Source organism: Gopherus evgoodei, unplaced genomic scaffold (genome assembly GCF_007399415.2).
Source record: "Gopherus evgoodei ecotype Sinaloan lineage unplaced genomic scaffold, rGopEvg1_v1.p scaffold_32_arrow_ctg1, whole genome shotgun sequence".
Lineage (NCBI taxonomy): Eukaryota > Metazoa > Chordata > Testudines > Testudinidae > Gopherus > Gopherus evgoodei.
The window spans coordinates 5,648,034-5,668,043 of NW_022059994.1; the positions used below are offsets into that span (position 1 = coordinate 5,648,034).

Sequence of the window (20,010 nt, forward strand, 5' to 3'; positions counted from 1 at the left end):
GCCATGGCTGTAAGAGGACAGATCCTCACGAACACGGGCCTCAGAGTGTTGATTAATTATTTTAATTACAAGCACAAATAATCACAGCGTTAGATACATTAAATCTATACAATAATCCCTGTACTGAGTTTGTACCGCTGATTAGTATATTATCTTCTCCCCCCATTTTAATCTTTGCAGTAGGTGTTTCCCACTGGGATAGTGTGGAGGAGTCACCCAGCTCATGTCAAATACAATATGCTTCTGACTCACCTTTCTCCCAGCGCAGGTCTCCACTCTAGCTACGCAGCAGAAGATTAGAGTGCTCTGCAGCAAACCTAGACATTGCAATGTCTACTCCGGCCCATCAGATGGTGCTAGGCCAGGGGGAAAAATAAAAATAAACCGATACATAAAAGGCAACAACAACAATACAGACTAGAACTAGCTGGAAAAGCAGCATTTTGTGCTGCAAAAGTTTCTACAGGGAAAAAAAAATCCCAAGAAACATTTTTAACATCCCAATCGAACAATTTAAGGGCAAAACTTCTTTCTCCACTTACATGTTTTTACTCATTCCTAATTTCTTCTGCATGGGAGACAGTGAGTGAGAAAGGGTTTGTATGCGTCTGGATAGGAGGGTAGTTTTTTAAGGAACACTTTCACTTTGAAATGTTCATTGAACATAACATATTACTTTCTGAAACGCTCTTAGTTTTCCATGTGGCTAAAATTGGAAGGCAGCCAGAAAGTGGAGAGATGAAACAAAAAAAACAGCACAATTTCAAAAATTCTAAAAACCACTGGGGCTTTCCCCCTGAGCTTGTATTGGAAAAAAAAAAACCTTCAGAAAACTAAAATATAAAGTCATTGGAAATGAAGTTTCTGCAAAAAGAAAAGTTAATGTTCAACAAATCCTGTTTTCTGACAAACTTTTCATCAGAAAATTTTCAGTTGTCTCTAAGTTAGAATGAGGGAAGAGAAGACAGACTGAATTAAACAAGATGTTCCTTCTAGCCTTAAACTCTATGACTATGAGCAAATTACAGCAGAAAAAAAAAAATACGAAGTGTTTTGTTCTCTTTTTTTGACTGTTAGCTTATAGGACTGACAAAGTCATAGCAAACTTTATAAAACAAAAGAAGTAAACAGCAAATCATTAAATAGGTGAACAGTGAACACTCCATGGTATTACTCGATTAATTTTTCGTTAGTTGTGAGACTTTATATATTTCAATTATTTAGATTCCACCGCCATGGAATGAATAGATGATGCAGCTAGAAAATACCCAGCCACCTCAAACTAGGGGAAAATATGCATCTTGTCCTCTACAAAAGTACTTGTAACTTAACTGGCAAGTGAGTCCAAGGGGAATTAAACTCTTAAGCAACATTTGCAAATGACCCTTCTAGCATCTAAAGACTCTTAAGTCTTCGAGTTTTATGCACACATTGATCCTTGTCCATATACAAGTTTCTTTAGCAAAGTCAAGAAAAACAACCCGCTTACTCTGAATCAGATTTTGCGGTTTGTTTTGCTCACTGATTAAAAACTTGATCACGGGGAAAGTCAAGTGCAATCGAAAGGGTTCTACATGCCTCGGCTTCTCTGCCTCGAACTCGCCTTGAAAGATAACTCAATGAGATTAAAAGGCATCCGCTCTGCCTATGAGTCTGTAAGCAAATTCTTATATGGTGGGATGCAACGGTGACAGCGACCCACAATTCTTTATTGCTAGTACAGAGTACCTAACCCGATGCCTTCTCACAAAGTAAACCCCTCTCCTGGGCAGCTCCACAGCTTCTTCACAGGATGCCAGCGCCTCTGTGACTTTTCTGCTAGTACACCTAGCTAGTCATCAACTTCTTCTGGCATGCACGCATGCCTGGCCTTCACTTTACAGTCTCAATAAGCCCAGCAAGACCATAACACTCTCAAACATATAGACATTTTGATTTCCATTGGAACCTGCGCCTCATTTCTGGCCCTCCTTAATTATCTTCTTTGCTCCACAACGGAGACTTTCCGTCAAAGATGCAGCTACCACATTTTGGGAGACAACGCAACACAGTCGACCCTATGCAGGAGGCATCACAAGAAGCCTCAACAAGGGGCCTATTGGTGAGTTCAGATCCCTGTCCCATTAGCCTTAACTCACAACTTTGTTGCCCAGGGTTGGGAGACAGCATGAGCAAACAGAGCCTGGTTCTGCAACAGTCGAAGAAAACTCACAGCCTGGCTGCTTGTCTCTTGCCGCAGCTTCCTTCCTTCGGGAGGATGCTGTGTGCAGCTGCCTCACATCCCTGCTTGCTGTGGATTGTCTTAGCCTGTTGCTATTTAAGATTGTCTCAATCTATCTTCAAAGCAGTGCTGCCTTCCTGCTCGGCCAGCACAGCAGAGCTAAGGGTATGTCCACATTGCAATCACAGGGTTTGGTGGCCATTCATGTAGACATAACCATGCTAATTTTAATGGAGCTAGTACTGGAGCAATGATGCCACAGCAACACAGGCTGGAACCCTGGGTAAAGACCTGGACGACTGCACCTTCATTGCTTTAATCACGTACCCCCATTGCAGTGTAGACGCACCCTGACAGACAACAGCAGGGGGAGCTGGGAAGGGGTTTTAATCCATGTCTACAGTATGCAGACATGGCAGCAGACTACGCTGGCATAACCCCAGAGCAGACACAACCTACAGTGGGGGAAGGGGGTTTCCCATCACTGTAGGAACACTGCCATCCCAGTGACAGTAGCTAGGTCAACTTAGCTGCGTCTGCACTAGGGGTGACATCGGCCTAGCTACAGCATTCAGGAGTGAGTTTTAAGTGTAGACTGGGTCTTAGTTACACAACCAGGACAAAGAGGTTATACAGGGGCCACAATAAAGAGCAGGTTAGAAAAGAGGCTTATTTACAACAACAAAAATAATCTGTCAAGCTCTATTGAGGATCTTATTGAGCGATGTTTGTTTGGAGTGTCAGGCAGCTGGGCCTTGAGGTGTTTTCCCAGCCTTCGCCCTTCAGTCCCCCGGCATCGTGTCTTCCCTTTGCATCCCATCGGGTTTGCTGCAGACCCAGTAGCGCTTCGTGGAGCACCATGACGACGTGGCAAAGCCGTCGCTCAGGTACGCACAGTCACCTTCTCCTCTTACCGTAAACCTGTGACAGACACGCCCTGGTGATAAGAGTCGGGCAGGGGCCAGGCACGTGCCCCCTCGGATGGGCCCATCCAGTGAAACCCCCCAGGATCGCCCCCTTCCTGCACCAATAATTCCACTCAAACTCTTCCTGGCAAGAGGGGTGGGAAGGAAAAGACAAAGGTTGAACTCCAGTAGGGTTAAAGAATGGTCTTCTGTCCATACTGGCAATGCAAGACACCTAACTCTTTTAATATAGCTGGGTTACAAGCATGGTTATTTCTGCAGCATAGCTGCCACCTCACTGATTGTCCTGCAGGATTCTTCACCAGCAGCCATTGGCATTGACTCCGCATAGGCACTGGAGTCCTACCCTTTTTTCCTCTAGGGAGGAGGAGGAAGGGCTAAGGTCCAGATTGTGAAAGGTATTTAGGCACTGCTTCTCTGCTCAGCCATGCACGGCCTAAGTTACTTAGGTGCCTAAGGCACTTTTGAAACACAGCCTTATGTTCTTAAGTTATTTAGGCTTTGAAATGCTGAGTAACGCTTAAGTACCTTTAAAATCTGGGCTTAAATCCCCACTGAACTTTTCAGGAATTACCATGGGTCTCTCATTTCTACCTAAGCTGCCAGTTAGAGAGTTGGAGGGGAAGCAGCAGCCCACTGATCTGCTAGGTCAGCAATGGAGACGAACCCCAAAGACTAGGGGGGAAATGTCACAAAGGAGAAAAATAATCAGCGTTATTTGGGGAATAACACATTTTTTTGATCTGCCCAAATTCAGCCCTTTTCCCATTTGGATCCCAACAAAGTGACTAGCTAGAAAAAGGACTCACAGGTTGTTGAACTGTTCGCCATTCACCCATCCCCAGAGCTGTGCCGATTCTCGCTTCAGGCCAATCCAAAACTCAGAGACGCCTTTATATCGCATAATGAACTTCTTTAAAAACAAACAAACAAAAAACATTATTCATTATAGTCTGTAATGCTGTTGAAGCAGTTAAACTATTTTCAGTCACTGCTTCAAGGGGACCTGCTGCCTAAAACAAATTGCTTTCCTACCATAGGTGGTCCCTGAATCTGCAGAAAGCCTCACACATTAGCTATGAACTGCACAGTTCAGCTCCACTTGTGTTCACTCTGAAACCTAATGGTGTCTAACTCAACGTTAACGATTTTGCTGCTAATTGTTTTAATAGCAACATGCAGTTAACACGCTGACTCACTGCTGTTGGGCACAGTGGCAGGCATCTGGTGGGGGACTGGTGAAAATATCTGTTGGGGGAGTGGGGCAGATGTCACTTGTCTGCAAGACTCATAGATTTTAAGACCAGATGGGACCATCATGATCTTCTAGACCTTCAGCACATCACGGAACCGCACTCACCCACTCCTGTAACAGACCCCTAACCTCTGGCTGAGTCATTGAAGTCCTCAAATCATGATTTAAAGTCTTAAGTTACAGAGAATCCACAATTTACTCTAGTTTAAAGCTGCAAGTGACCCATGCCCTGTGCTGCACAGCAAGGTGAACTCCCCCTCAGGGTCTCTGCCAATCTGACCTGGGGGAAAATTCTGGCGACCAGTTAGACCTTGAGCGTGTGGGCAAGACCCACCAGCCAGACACTGGGAAAGAATTCTCTGTAGTAACTCAGAGCCCTCCCCATCCAGCGTCTGCTCCAAACGTTGGAGATATTTGCTACTGGCAGTCACAGATCGGCTACACGCCATTGTTGGCAGTCCCATCATCCCATCCCCTCCATCAACTGATCAAGATCCCTCTTGAAGCCACTTGGGCTTTTTGCCAGCACTGCTCCCCTTGGAAGCCTGTTCCAGAACGTCACTCTGATGGTTAGAAACCTTCATTCAATTTCAAGCCTAAACTTGTTGATGGCCAGTTTATATGCATTTGATCTTGTGTCTATATTGACGCTTAGCTTAACTCCTCTTCCTCCCTGGTGTTTATTCCTCTGATGTATTTAGAGAGAGAAATCCTATCTTCCTGCAGCCTTCATTTGGTTAGGTTAAACAGGCCAAGCTCCTTGAGTCTCCTCTGGTAAGGCTGAGCCACCATACCACGGACTTTGGAAACAACTGCTTAAAAATGAAATGCTAACGTCTCTTTCCTCCCCCACCCTCTTTCTGCACCCGTTCTGTTTCCAAAGTTCCTTCCCACCCTCTGAACTGCTGGGTGAGATCTGTGCACAGATCTTCCCTTCATTAACTTATGGGACCAGGAGGACATGGGCAGCGCATAACTCCTGCATTTGGGAAGGCTGGGTGCGCCCAGACCATGGCCCTGCCGCATCCTCTGCCCCGAGGCCCTTGGACAAGATCATGCCAACATGCTGCTTGGTGCCTATACCAGTTTTATTTTTTGTTTTTCCCTACCAGGTCTTTCTCGGTGTCGATCTCAGCCAGGGAGGCATTGAGTGAAGAACAGAAGCTCTGACTGGAGTCCCAGGTCCCCTCGGCCTCAGAGAAATAGTAGCATTTCCCTCTGTACCCGACCCAGCCATCCAGGCAGCAGGGAGCAGGGAATCTTACATTTAGACGGACTGGGGTGGAGACATGAGGCAGGTTGGATTCGGGTGGAGATTTCACTGAAGTTAAGAGAATAGCAGCGATAAGAGACGTGTCCCTTTGCTTTCTCTAAATTCAAGAGAGAAATCTATAGAAAGCTGATCAACGTGTATCGTGGGTAGCACCTTTCTGCGCCAATGAATCAACTGACACAGACAGGTCACGTACCAGGTGCAACCCCAGATCTGTCTGTTTAAAGGCATTTTTGTTGTTTGCTTGAGGTTGATTTGTCCTGTGGTCTAACACACTGTTTCCAGCCTTCCTCTTTGTACAGCCCTTCTGCCCAACTACTGAACGTTTCAGAAGCTTTCAGGGCCAGATTTCCAAAGCTCTCAACTTCTAGACAGCAAAATAAGCCACTGGATTTTCAAAACGGGCTCCGCACGCTGGGTGCTGAACAGCTGGCCTGAGCATTTTAAAATCCAATCCCATGAGTCTCCTCAGCCTTCCCATGGAGGGACTGTCCCCACGAGCTGGAAAAACGCTTTCCGCCAGAAGGGCTGTGTCATGAATATAGGGGGAAGGTAGCAACCTTTATGTATGCCAGCTCATTCAGAACCATAAAATCCCTCCTTTGCAGCTGTACTGGATTGCTTTACCTGTAAAGGGTTAAGCAGTTCAAATAACCTAGTTGGCACCTGACCAGAAAGACCAATGGGGAGGGGAGAGGGGATTTATTTTGTTGTTCTGTGTGTTGTTCCCTCTCCAGATGGAGGGAGAAGCCAAGCAGGTACAAAATCTCCTGAAAAATATAATCCATCTAAAACTACAGAAACTGAGTAGGGCAAGGAAATGTGTTAGGTTATCTCTTGCTTTGGCTTGTGAATTTCCCTATGGTACAGAGGTAGTTTCATTCCTGGTTTTGTAATTGTGAAGCTGAGCCCAGGGGGAATCCTCTGCATTTTAAATCTTTTTATTACCCTGTAAAAGTTACTTTCCACCTTGATCTTGCAAATGGTCTGTGCTCACATTGCTAAGGCAATTGGTTGGTCATTTATTCTCCAGCCTCCTCAGAAAAGGAGGTGAAGGGGCTTGGGGGGATATTTTTTGGGGGGATAGGGATTCCAAGTGACCCTTCCCTGAATTTTTGTGTAAATCACTTGGTGGTGGCAGCAATATACCGACCAAGGACAAGGAAGGATTTGTGCCTTGGGGAAGTTTTTAACCCAAGCTGGTAGAAATAAGCGTAGGGGGTCTTTCATGCGGGTCCCCACAACTGTACTCCAGAATTCAGAGTGTGGGGGGGGCCCTGAAAGCTGTTTTAAGCCAGCATCTCTGTTAAAAGGCCAGTGCTGTCATAATATTAGAGTGGGCAACAAAAGGGACCAGCACAGGCAGTGGATGGAAGCAACCCACATCTGTAATTTCTGGCCTGATTGGTAACTGCTGATGTGGCGGGGGAGGCACAATGGCAGCCCACCCCCCTTGCCACCACAGTTAGGGTCACCTTTCTGGTGACTGCCCCAGGCACCCTCCAGCAACTCCTTCTTGACCAAGGCACCCCGGGCAGTCACCCATGTTGCCCACCCTTTAGGCCAGCCCTGCCAGGGTTGGCCTTAGGGAAAACGGCATACTGGGCGAACTTGTATTTTGGTGCCCTGGCCCCCACTGCCTCTGCCAGTTCTCCACCCCTCTCATCACCCCTGGCCCCCACTGTCTCCCCCAATTGCCCCAGCCCCCACTGCCTCCCCCAGCCTCCCACCCAATGCTCCTGGCCCCAATGCCTCACCCACACCCCTTCCCATCGCCCCTACTGCCTTCCCCAGACCTTTACCCATTGCCCCAGCCCCGTGCTGCCTCCCCCAGACCCCCACAGATGATCCTGCCCCGCTGCCTCCCTGGGCTCCCCTGTGCACACCCCAGACCCCACTATTCCCCCCCCCCCATTACCCCCAACGGTCTCCCTTAGCTCCAGGCAGGCCAGGCCAGATGTGCTGTAACAGCAGCTGCTGGCTGGCGAGGGAGGGAGGGATGCGAGTCCCCACTAAGCCCCCCCGCAGCAGAGAACTGGGCTGCCAGGCCAGTCCCGTTTCCCTGCTCTGGGGCGCCACCTAGTGGGACTCAGGCAGGAGTGCTTGCTGCTGGTGCCTTTCCCAGCATGTCCCCCTCAGCTGTGCTCAGCCCAACTCCCACCCTGGCGGAAATTTGGGGGGGGAGATGTGACCCCCCCCCACATGCCTCCCCCTCAACGCGAGGCAGCAAAGGCCGACAACTCACCGTGCAAAAGTATCAGAGCAACAGCAACAATCATGACTAGGACTACCACGCTGACGGTCAGCGGCGCTTTCCACCCGACAGCTCTCTGGAGTTTGCTGTTAGGCAGATCACCTGAAAGAGAACAAAAACCCCATTCAGGTCCCTTAGGTTGCCTGCGGCGGTGGCACCAGATGGATCCAGCACCACCAGCATTGTCTTGCCATTAGCCGGCCCATTGCCATGACAACTGGCTTCCCAGGTGGAGAAGAGATGGTAAAGTATTGATGCTGCTGGAGAGACGAGGACGTGCTCCTGGTATGGAGCCCCTCGCAGTCTGACACACAAAGGTCTGTACTTCAACATTTAATACAAGGAACCAGGTTTACGTACGGCAGCAGGAAAGCTCTGGCTAATCCCTAGGTGTCACTGACTTTGCACTTCCACAGCCCCTTCCCCTCCAATGCCTGCGGCCCTCTGCCACCACGGAAGTTATTTGCACACCCTCTAGGCAGTATTGTTGTCACCATTTCTCAGCTAGGGAAACTGAGGCAGAGAGAGAGGCAGCTTGCCCTGGATCACAGGGAGTCAGAGGCAGAGGCATGAATACATAACCATGAGCTCATGATTGTGGGTCCAGGGCGTTAGCCACAAGACTGTCCTTCTGCCCCGTTTCCTTTTAGCTTCCCTAAGGCTCCTTATCTGACTATTTCTAAAGTTTGTTATTTTGGCTGGATGGAACTAAGGCACCAAAAGTGCAGCAAAATAAAGATTATTTTCCTCCCCTTCTCCCACACCCATAGGACCCTCAATGTCAGGATAATTTCTGGCTGTTTGTAAGGGGTGTGCAGACCCCTGGATGGAGGATGCCGTTGTGCTGTTGGAATAAATGACTGTGTCCGTTCAGTGAAAACTGTTTTGGGCAGCAGTTAATGGTTTCTTTGAAATCCCTTCAATCACGGAACAGAATGCTCAACCAATGTCAAAATATTCCAGACAGAAGCATTTCAGACGGCCCAGCGGATGAAGCCACAGGAGCAGGTGTGCATTTGCTGCAGGTCTACACAAACTTGTGTTTGCATAAACAAGCTATCCAGTCCTCCCTCTCCCCCCAGCACACAGCTGGTCTCAGCAATGCCCAGGGTGGGATTCTGGGTGAAACAGGTGCAGCGATGGCAAACTTGACTCACTTGTCCGTAGCATAAAGCAGAGACAGAAAGAACAAATCCAGTCAGTCATAGGAACACTAGCCAAGTGTAACACAATCAGTCAGCCGGTGGGATTGAACCTGGGACCACTGACCACGAGCCTCTGTGCCTGAGCTAAAAGGCACCTGCCTCTTAGCTAAGGCTGAAGCAGACTCATTAATCTCTAGGTGGTCTAGGTGCCATCAGAGGGCAACAGAGCACCACACCCAGCAGACCTGGGTTACACCAGCCCTCAAAAGGCGAGCGCTCCCGCTACACAACCATCATCTCATGTCTGCGCTTGGAAAACAGCAGCTGTGCGTACGAACTGCGGGACCTGCATGTAGAAGCCTGGGACCTGGGACTCCTGATGCCAACTGGCAGTATCGGTAGGATTGCCAACTTTGTAATACTTGAAAAACAGACACTCCAGCAGGAGTGCTGGAACCTCCCCTGACTCTCCTTTTCCCCCAGGGGCCCACCCTGCCCCACCTCTTCCCTCAAAGCCCCGCCTCTTCCCCCAAAGCCCCGCCCCTGCCCTGAGGCCCCATCCCAATTTGCTCTTCTCCCCCCCCCCACCATTGCTCACTTCTCTTCCCCTCTCTAGTAGGTAGGAGGTGACCCCGGCTGAGTAGGGGCTCATGCAGGTAATGACCCGGCACTTCCTCCACCAGCAATAACCAGACTTTGTGTGTCCGGTCAATAGATCGGACTGGACACTGTTAGGTCCCCTTTTCAACTGGACTTTCCGGTCAAAAACCAGGCATCTGGACACCCTACATACAGACGTAGCCTTCACGCTGTTCCTGCTCAGTCAAGCGTCAGTTACCTTGTCTTCCATTGGGTGACAGCTCCGAATCCATGGGACCCACACCTTTTGTCACCTCTCTTCTCTCACCAAGACAGATGAACGCTGGGGTACAGGCCCTGGGCTCTGACCAGTTCCTCTCTAGCTGCAATTGGGTCCAATTTGGAGCCAGCAATCAACTTCAGAGATCCCAGCGCCAGATCCTCTGCCTTTGGCAGCTACTGGACCGAACTGAAATCAAGAGACAGAAATAGTCCCAATTTTCAAGGGTTGGCTGGTTTTCTCTGCACCCAATTCCTTCCCCAGCCCTGTCCGCATATCCAGAGGCATTAGCAGTGTAATGAACAACCGCACATTGCCTCAGAATCCTGGATCTCCCCCCCGCCACCGGACCTCAAAGGGATTCAGAAACTAAAATGGATAGACAGTAATTATACACGGTTCACCCACCACAAGAAGAGAACTGCTCCTGACCACATGCAACTAAAGGGGGATTTCAAGGAAGCTGGTTCCCATGCAAGGAACCAGGGTAGCTGGAATACCCCTCTCCTCTTCAGCCAGGTGACACAGAAAAGGAAACCACAAGCAGCCAGAGATTCCATTTACTGTAGATGCTGCTTAATAATAACAACTCTCACCACAACTTATAGTTAATAGAAACATTTTGCCTGGAACTGATACCGCCCAGTTGACTATCAAGATAACTGCTCTGGCTATTGGCAAGAGACTTGCATTACTGAGAGCTTTAAAAAAACAAAAACAAACAAACAAAAAACCCTGCACCCCACAGACCCCAGCACCACCGTTTGTGGGGCTGGAGGCAGGGAATCACGTCCTACTGATTCCTGGCTACAGCACCACAACCCTGCCTTCCGCTTCTCAGCCGGCGTCAGATAATGGCAACTCTCAGTCGTCAACCGGGGGCTTCCTAAGAAGCGGAATATGCTGTATTGCTAATCTAGGGGCTTGTCTATATTAGAGAAGTTGTAGCAGCGTAACTAAATCCGTTTTAACACTGATCTTCTAATTATACTAGTGGAAATCCCTAATGTAGATGCTCTTCAACTGGTTTAATCTGGAATTCAAACAAAACCCACTCAAGGGAGACAAACCATTTTAGGGCCTCTACCAGGAGCAGCAGAAGCACCTTAAATGCCCCCCCCCACCCCCGCCCCAGGCACCTGAACATTGGCCCTGCCCCCTGTGCAAGGCTCCGCCCCCACACCACCCCTTCTCCCTGAGCCCCTGCCCTCACACTGCCAATTACCCCAAGACTAAATCTTTTCCCCCACAGCCCCACCCTTGCACCACCCCATCTCATACGGCCCCATCCCTTCCCCCAAGGCCCCATTCTCACACCGCCCCTTCCCCGAAACCCCACTCCCCACTTGCTCCTCTCTGCCCCTCCCCCTGCCACTCGCCCTTACAGCTGGTAAGTGGGTCAGTATAGCCCTCCCACTTTTAAAAGTGTGGGGGGGAGGCCCCCTGCCCGCCCCCCAGTCACCTACATTAGGTATTTGTCTCAGCATAACTAGATAAATTTTGAAAGTCAATTTAACGTAGCTGTGGTATCTTTGTGGCCAAGATGGAGTCTGCTCTGCTGGCAGTTCCGGCCAAGAAAAGGCACGCACCAGAACGCAGCAGGGAAAGTCCCTTCCACCCCATGGGCACCTGTTCCACACCCCCAGGTGTAAACACCCCCTGCTGAGCCCCCTACCCCGCTCCCTGCAGCACAGCGCCCCCTAGTGCTGCACTAGGGCATTGGGGCCAACTGACTGCCAAGGCAGAGCACCCCCTGCTGAACCCCCTACCCCGCTCCCTGCAGCACAGCGCCCCCTAGCGCTGCACTAGGGCATTGGGGCCAACACTGACTGCCAAGGCAGAGCACCCCCTGCTGAACCCCCTACCCCGCTCCCTGCAGCACAGCGCCCCCTAGCGCTGCACTAGGGCATTGGGGCCAACACTGACTGCCAAGGCAGAGCACCCCCTGCTGAACCCCCTACCCCGCTCCCTGCAGCACAGCGCCCCCTAGTGCCGCACTAGGGCATTGGGGCCAACACTGACTGCCAAGGCAGAGCACCCCCTGCTGAACCCCCTACCCCGCTCCCTGCAGCACAGCGCCCCCTAGCGCTGCACTAGGGCATTGGGGCCAACACTGACTGCCAAGGCACAGCACCCCCTGCTGAACCCCCTACCCCGCTCCCTGCAGCACAGCGCCCCCTAGCGCTGCACTAGGGCATTGGGGCCAACACTGACTGCCAAGGCACAGCACCCCCTGCTGAACCCCCTACCCCGCTCCCTGCAGCACAGCGCCCCCTAGCGCTGCACTAGGGAATTGGGGCCAACACTGACTGCCAAGGCACAGCACCCCCTGCTGAACCCCCTACCCCGCTCCCTGCAGCACAGCGCCCCCTAGCGCTTCACTAGGGCATTGGGGCCAACACTGACTGCCAAGGCAGAGCACCCCCTGCTGAACCCCCTACCCCGCTCCCTGCAGCACAGCGCCCCCTAGTGCCGCACTAGGGCATTGGGGCCAACACTGACTGCCAAGGCACAGCACCCCCTGCTGAACCCCCTACCCCGTTCCCTGCAGCACAGCACCCCCTAGCACTGCACTAGGGTATTGGGGCCAACACTGACTGCCAAGGCAGAGCACCCCCTGCTGAACCCCCTACCCCGCTCCCTGCAGCACAGCGCCCCCTAGCACTGCACTAGGGTATTGGAGCCAATACTGACTGCCAAGGCAGAGCACCCCCTGCTGAACCCCCTACCCCGCTCCCTGCAGCACAGCGCCCCCTAGCGCTTCACTAGGGCATTGGGGCCAACACTGACTGCCAAGGCAGAGCATTCCTTGCTGAACCCCCTACCCCACTCCCTGCAGCACAGCACCCCCTAGCGGTGCATTAGGGCATTGAGGCCAACACTGACTGCCAAGGCAGAGCACCCTCTGCTGAACCCCCTACCCCGCTTCCTGCAGCACAGCGCCCCCTAGCGCTGCACTAGGGTATTGGGGCCAACACTGACTGCCAAGGCAGAGCACCCCCTGCTAAACCCCCTACCCCGCTCCCTGCAGCACAGCGCCCCCTAGCGCTTCACTAGGGCATTGGGGCCAACACTGACTGCCAAGGCAGAGCACCCCCTGCTGAACCCCCTACCCCGCTCCCTGCAGCACAGCACCCCCTAGTGCCATGCTGACCCTGACTACAAGGGGAGAGCACCCTCTCCACAGCTACTTGTACAGAGGAGAGGCAAGGAAGAAAGCAGTAAAGTGAGCCCAGGAGTGGCTTCCTTGGGAGCAGGGTGCAGGGAGGAAGGGCTTGCCTTCCCTTGAAAGTAGATTCTTGAACGTGACGGCCAAGTGTTCACACATGGAGTAGCTAATCCAAAGCAGTCGTTCCAGAGTAGTTATTCCACGTGGAGACAATCCCTAGAGGGAAACAATCATGCGGGCAGTGACAAGCAGTTTACCCACCATAACAAGTGTAGTAGGATCATATAATGCCTGGAACACTGGCCCACTCCCCTCCCCCGCCCCCCAGCTGCTCTCTGTAGGAATGTGCTACCTGTAGCAGGGAGAGGTAGTGAATTGTTACCACTAGCAGTTACTGATACATAGGGGTTGTTATGTGCTGACTTGTCCTAATTTGCTAAAACTTGACAGTGGTGTGGGATGGAAGCATAAAGTGTCCAGCTTCCAAACGACTTTGCCTGGATTCATATTAGTGGGACACAGGACATGTGGAGGATAATTTAAACTCTTAATTTCCTTAGGGTTCACCTTCAGTATACTTTTGTGCTGGTGCAATCTCTGACCATTACAGTTCATCAGGTCAGGAGGCAGACCCAGGCAGCAATGCACACTTGTCCTGTTGTCTTGATTGACAAAGGTTTTGTAGATTCCTGCAAGCCCCTGGGGTAATATCTCATTAGAGATGAAAAGGCTTGTTCAGCAAGAGATCTTGAAATCTGTAGGGTAAAGATGAGCCTAGGCTGACCAGAGTGCAAGTGTGAAAAAGTTGGGATGAGGGGGTAATAGGCACCTATGTAAGAAAAAGCCCCAAATATCTGGACTGTCCCTATAAAATTGGGACATCTGGTCACCCTAGATGAGCCTGATGGGTTTGTCTCCATGCAGCTATATTCCATTATCTGGGTAGAAAGGAGAGAGAGGTATTTTGGATTTCCTATTACCCTGACTGAGGGCCATCTATGTTCACCTGATTTTTTTCTTGGCAGGAGCAGTTTCTATCTATTATATTACAGGGTCAAAATATGGCTGCCATTACACAGAGGCCTTAGTGGTGGTAGAGGTGAGAAGAGGGCCAAAAAGTCCTTTCCCTCCCCCAAACACTCACTCCCCAGTTCTCCTGGTGGCCCAAGGGCTTCCCCTGGCTTCCACCTGCACAAACACCACTCCTACCACCACTGCTTGAAGATGCACCACCTTCTCCTCCTCCCCACCACTGCTCAAGCTTTGGAGACATAACTGAGCCTGCGGCTGGTAAAATGCTCATGATCTCTGTAAAACATGATGCAGGATGATTAGAACTGTTCCTACTGAGGATCTCGAACTCAGACAAACCTTAGTGAGGCAGCAAAGAGTTCTATTGAAAAGCTGACTTGGTTTTTTTGGGGAGGTGAATAGCTCTTTAGAGGTTCAGGCTTCTCCCGTGAACAAACGAACCAGTGAAGCAGCCTAGCAGAATAAACAAACCTACCCTGCTATTTACATTGGGAGGATAATTGATGCTGAATCCTGCAGCTGACAGAATGGGATATAAACCAGTATCACACAGAACAAATATTTCACTGCAGTGTTTTCCACGGAAATTGAGATTGGGGGTGTGTGTGTGTTCAAAAATACAAGGGGAGAACCGATGAGGGATGAGACTGTTAGGGCAAAGGTGGGCTGTATGGCACCATAGTAAACCCTGAAAAATGTTTCACAACCATTTTATTAGATTTAACTCATGTTTTTCAATCAGTACACAAATTAAAGTTGGCTATACAAGCCTACTGTGAAGCACTATGTCTACATCCTTCTTGGTTTTTGTTGTAATTTTGCACAACTCTGTTAATGAACTTCTCAAATGCAGGGCATTCATTTTTGGTGGCTTCTCACGTGTCCGGTACTTCCAGTCCCTCATGATATGCTCATGATCAGGCAGAAGGCGACTTCTTTCAAAACACAAAATTCTAATCAATGAGGAAAAAGGACGTTCAGCTGTAGCTGTTGTGACTGATGGCAGAAAGAGATGAATTCCTGCTTCTTTCATTGCAGGAAACATAGCATAAAAATTGGATCGACCCAATAGTGATGATAAAGAAGAAGTTGAAATCAAATCTACGTTTGTTCATTGTAGGAAATTCCACTCTGTGTTCAAATTCTCTATTCTGTCCTGATCAGATGGCAGCCCCATTGCTGGTAGAGCCTCACTCCACTCAATTGTCGGTGTTTTGTAAGACAGGCATCTGTAAAAGGTATGTAGAGGCTGATGGAACCCAAAAGGTGTTCTTGTAGAGCTGTAAGAATCAAGTCAGCGTACTTCACTTTTTCAGCTGTCTTAACACACACTTCTTGTCTTCTTCATTTAAGGAGTTAATATAAGTGCCCTAATTAGCCAACTTCTGAACTGACGTCTTTGCTTCTTTCAGTACGTTTTCAGTGGACCTCTCTCTGATTGATTCAAGTGTAGCTTCCAGTGTGGGACAGAGATCTACTGCTGTTGCAGCAGATACCTGGATGGCATTGTGTAATGACCCAAGTGGTTTCAACAGTAGACTTCAAAGAGAGAGAATGGCAATAGTCTTCTCTGAACTTAGCAGAGAAAGTAATTCACGAGCCCCACTACTTAGATCTGTCCCATCTCGGTAGATACTTTCCAAAGCCAATAAAAATGGTTGCAGTCATTTGAAGACAACAGCCAAGGATCCCTCATGAGAAAGACAGTGGATTTTCCCAGATTGGACTACTTTGAACTTCTGTCCCAATGTATCATCTATGTTTTCCAAGATGTTTAGTCCTTTCAGACTCTTGCTGAAAAAGAGTATAATGAAGACATTAAATGTATAGCTTTTTAAATGCCTTTTGAAGATTCTGCAGCTTTTACTAGTTGGAGTAGATGGCCTCTGCAGTATGTATTGGAGAGATCAGAGTTACACTTTTCTCTGAGCAGAGCTTGTGCTCCATTACGTCTTCCAGAGAAGTTTGCAGCTCCATCAACCACACAAGCAGCCATCTCTTTGGGGTTCAATTTACAAACATTTAACTCTGAGACATGGGTTTCAGAGGTGCAGCCGATGTGTCTTCTATAATCTGAAGATCTAGAAATTCATCTACTGACCTACCACTGATATCAAGATGACACAGGCAGTGATTTACTACTTGACTCCTTTGCATCAGTGCATTCATCAGCAGCGTACGCACATTCTCCGAATGTGGTGAGAGGCCTTCACTTTTTCAACTGTAAAGTCTGTTTCACCACATGCTTCTAACCAGTCAGCTGAGTTTCTTGCAGAAAGACAACGAGCATTTGCTGGTCTTGGTCAGAACCAGTGTCCAGCTTCTGGATTAACAAATGGCAGTGCACTTAACACCGACCTCCAGTTTGTAGTGTCTGGTATCTCTTGCTGAAAGAGGAAGTATGATGTGACAGCCATGTTTGGTCACACAAACTGTGTTGTGTGTCCAGCATTCTTATCAGCCTCATTAAGTACTTCTAAAATTGGCTTTGACGGTGACTGGCTTATAAGGCTTTCTGCATGTTGATGCAGTTCAGAGGATTGGTGTTTTGCAGCCTTTTCATATCGTTTGTCAGCATTGGCTTTGCTGATCAGTCTGGCAAACCAAGCTCCTCCACTTTTACTATATAAATCCACGGTATGCTCACATCCTGAATTCTGTGTGCAGTCCTGGTCGCCCTATCTCAAAAAAGATATACTGGAGTTGGAAAAGGTTCAGAGAAGGGGAACTGAAATGATTAGGCGTATGGAACAGCTTCCATATGAGGAGAGATTAAAAAGTTTGGGGGACTTTCCAGCTTGGATAAAAGACTACTAAGGGAGGGGGGAGAAATATGATAGAGGTCTATAAAATCTCGATGGGTGTGGAGAAAGCGAACAGCTCCCTCACATAACACAAGAACCAATGACATTAATAGGCAGCTCGTTTAAAACAACAAATGGAAGTACTTCTTCACACAACACACCATCAGCCTGTGGAACTTTTTGCCAGGGGCTGTTGTGAAGGCCAAAACTAGAACAAGATTGGAAAAAAAATTCAGTTCATGGAGGGTATGTCCATTGATGGCTATTAGCCAAGATGGGCAGGGATGCAACACCATGCTCTGAGAACCTCTGCTTGCCCGAAGCTGGAAGTAGACAACAGGGGATGGATCACTCAATAATTGCCCTGTTCTGTTAATTCCCTTTGAAGCACCTGTCAGAAGACAGTACTGGGCTAGATGGACCATTGGTCTGACCCAATATGGTTGTTCTTATGTAAAAATTATGTAACCCTTCTGCCCCTTTAAGTTGGCAGCAACAAGGGCCGGGTTCAGTATCCAGGGGTTCTGTTTCAATAACCCAATGCCAAACCAGCTCGAGCTCCCACCCAGTGACCTGGGAAAATCTTACACACACCCCTAGGCGCCTCAAAGAGGCAATGCTTCCCCTCTCGCAAGCACAGAGTCTCGGTGTAGCAGAAAAGGTTTAATACATGAGATAAACAACAAACACTAAATTGGGAAAAACACCTCAACTAGAGTTCATAGACCCAACTGTGAGCAAAGACCCACCCCAGGAAATTGGGATGTGTCCTCTTTCCTGGGCTCTTGAGTCCAGCAACCCCCAAATCACCCACAGTCCCAAAAGTCCCACAATCCCAAAAGTCTCTGTCCTGGGTCAGTGCAGCCCCCAAAGTTCGAGAGTTTATCTGCAGAGGTCCCTCCCCCCAGCCTGGGTAGAAGGGGGCACCTTACGTGGTCCAGGGCCAACTGCCCTGCCTCTCCGTGGGTTCTGCTCCCACCTTCTCCACGAACTGCTCCGCTTTACCGGCCGCTCCACTCTGCTCCTCCAGCCGTCCTTACAAACTGCTCCGCTCCACCAGCTGCTCTGCTCCACCAGCTGTACTGTAGGCTGCTCCAGTTGTCCCTGCAAACTGCTCAGCTCTGCGGGCCACTCCACCCGTCTCACAGCTACTCCGCTCTGCCAGCCGCTCCGCTGCCACCAGCTGTCCCGTGATCCGCTCCAGCCATCCCCACAAACTGCTCCACTCCACCAGCAGCTCTGTTCCACAGTATAGCTTTGGGCTCCCCACTAGTTAGCACTGTACTCAGTGCTCTCAGCTCAGTGATTTTAGCTTTTTAGTGATTCTCAGCTCTTAGTGATTCCAGCTCTTAGTAGGGGAGCCCCAGTGCTAGTGCACCATTAGCCCAAAGTGAGTTCAGCTCAGTAACCTGTATTTAGATTCTTGAGAGAATAAAAAAAATCAACTCTGACATTCCACAGTGGAGAGAGGAGGGGGTGGAACTGGTGCTTCTGGCTCCACAAAGCAACTGCACCACCAGGCACAGATACCTGTTCCCAACCTCTCTCAATTCTCTGGGTTTTGGAACCCATGTCCCTTGTCTAGCAAGTAGCACCCAACTGAGGGTGAGTCATTTGTCACCAAGCAGTCCCACCGCTCAGCATTCTGGGATAGGGTAGGCGTGCCTATGATGTCAGTGTAGAGCTTATCCTGACACTGCTTACAATTAATTATAATACAATAAAAATGTTTAGTACAGAAACTCCCAACACCAGCCAAAATTGATCACTTGGGCAGCACAGCTCAGTCTGCTGGATCCCTAGGCAGAGTAGGCAAGTTCATGTTGGGGAAATTTGGGGCAGGGGGTGTACAGCCCCCTGGGGGGGAAGGTGCAGGGCAGGCCCTGTTTCACTGTATTAAGTCTCCCGCTGCAGCAGCTTCCATCAAAGAGGAGCTGCATTGACCAGGCATTGGGATGCCTGTGCCTTGAAGAACCCAGCCCTGGGAAGTGGATGCTGAGAGGTGCTGTCGGGGGGCGGGGGGAAATAAAAAAATCCCTCTGCTCCTCCCACCCTATTTTTTGCAGACACTGGTGTCTCAGTCCCACTGGGGAAATTGTTACCCCCTTTGCCCTCATTGTTCCAGAGTTTTACCCTCGGCCAGTGCCTCACCCTGGACTTAACTCCAGCTCCCCCCCACATCCCTAATTTTGCTCTTCAGCCCCTTCCTATCTCTGCCTCCAGCTGCTTGACCCCCCCCAAGTCAATTTCCGCCCCCTGCTCAGACCCCGGCCACCCCCCTCCTCCGATTTTCCCCTCTTTAGCCCCTGTCAACAGCAGCCCGCAGAATCTTCCCGCTGCCAAGCGCAGGCTGAAGGGCAGTGGCTTCCGCAGATGTTCCTGAGCATGTTGAGTGCCCCAAATTCCTACCTGCAAAACACAACAGTCAGGGCTGCAGACACCCCCGCCCTGCAGCCGCCCTTGTCCCCGCAGCAAGCAGCCTCAGCTCCTGAACTCCGCGGAAGAGACGCAACCACCTCCCGCACCGCAGTCCAGCAAAACGGGGCGTCTCCACCCGCAGCAAACTCACCGGCTGCGGTGGGAAAGGAGCCTTTGCAGGAGCAGCGATGCAAACAAACCACCATCTGCAGGTCAGCTGAGCCAGGAACCGCAGAAAGAAAAACTAAAAAAAGCCAATCGCTGTATCCTGCTGCGATATAAACAACAAAGCAAGACTCCAATTAACTCCCTCCCCTCCAGACCGACCAAGGGCCACACAACAAACCTCCGTGCATCCCCCATTCCCCCTCTCTATTGCACAGACACGCCTCCTTGCAACTGCCACCTCCCTCATGCCAGGGGCTCTGTGTGCCCTCAGATCCCCCATGTCCCCCAGACCAGGGTCTCCCATTCTCCACCCTGCTCAAATTCTGCACAGTCACGTATGGGTGACTCATGTTTCCCTGTGACTGGCTGTTCCCTGGGTGACTGACTCAGTGGGCCAGGGGTAGGATGAGCACAGGATAAATACTGAGAAAGGCCCTTTGGTGCCAGAGGCAGCATTGTGCCTGCAATAAACTCTGGATATGTCTA

General features: G+C 50.0%; 1 protein-coding gene across 3 annotated transcripts; it reads right to left on the minus strand.

The window, feature by feature from the left end:
- Positions 1 to 46: 46 nt before the first annotated feature.
- Positions 47 to 19,750, minus strand: LOC115640889 (C-type lectin domain family 2 member D-like). 3 transcript variants are annotated; one of them, XM_030543973.1, is made up of 7 exons: positions 19,508 to 19,750; positions 13,125 to 13,318; positions 9,913 to 10,122; positions 7,921 to 8,031; positions 5,512 to 5,723; positions 3,957 to 4,060; positions 47 to 3,142 (listed from the first exon to the last, which is right to left on the minus strand). In XM_030543973.1, the coding sequence occupies exons 3-7, from the start codon at positions 9,944 to 9,946 to the stop codon at positions 3,004 to 3,006; spliced, it is 600 nt and encodes a 199-aa protein (XP_030399833.1). In that variant the 5' UTR covers positions 9,947 to 10,122; positions 13,125 to 13,318; positions 19,508 to 19,750; the 3' UTR covers positions 47 to 3,003. The 3 variants fall into 3 exon arrangements, with proteins under 3 accessions (XP_030399833.1, XP_030399832.1, XP_030399834.1); XM_030543972.1 differs by lacking the exon at positions 13,125 to 13,318; XM_030543974.1 differs by lacking the exons at positions 13,125 to 13,318; positions 19,508 to 19,750 and adding an exon at positions 19,348 to 19,481.
- Positions 19,751 to 20,010: the final 260 nt, after the last annotated feature.

What these genes read in the sequence shown, in the direction of transcription:
- LOC115640889 (XM_030543972.1), bottom strand. Translation starts at nt 9,946, where the DNA reads ATGGATTCGGAGCTGTCACCCAATGGAAGACAAG. An exon ending in GTCACCCAATGGAAGACAAG is followed by an intron (nt 8,032 to 9,912) that starts GTAACTGACGCT and finishes GTTCTCTTTCAG; the next exon opens with GTGATCTGCCTAACAGCAAA. An exon ending in GGCGAACAGTTCAACAACCT is followed by an intron (nt 3,143 to 3,956) that starts GTGAGTCCTTTT and finishes TGTCTGTCACAG; the next exon opens with GTTTACGGTAAGAGGAGAAG.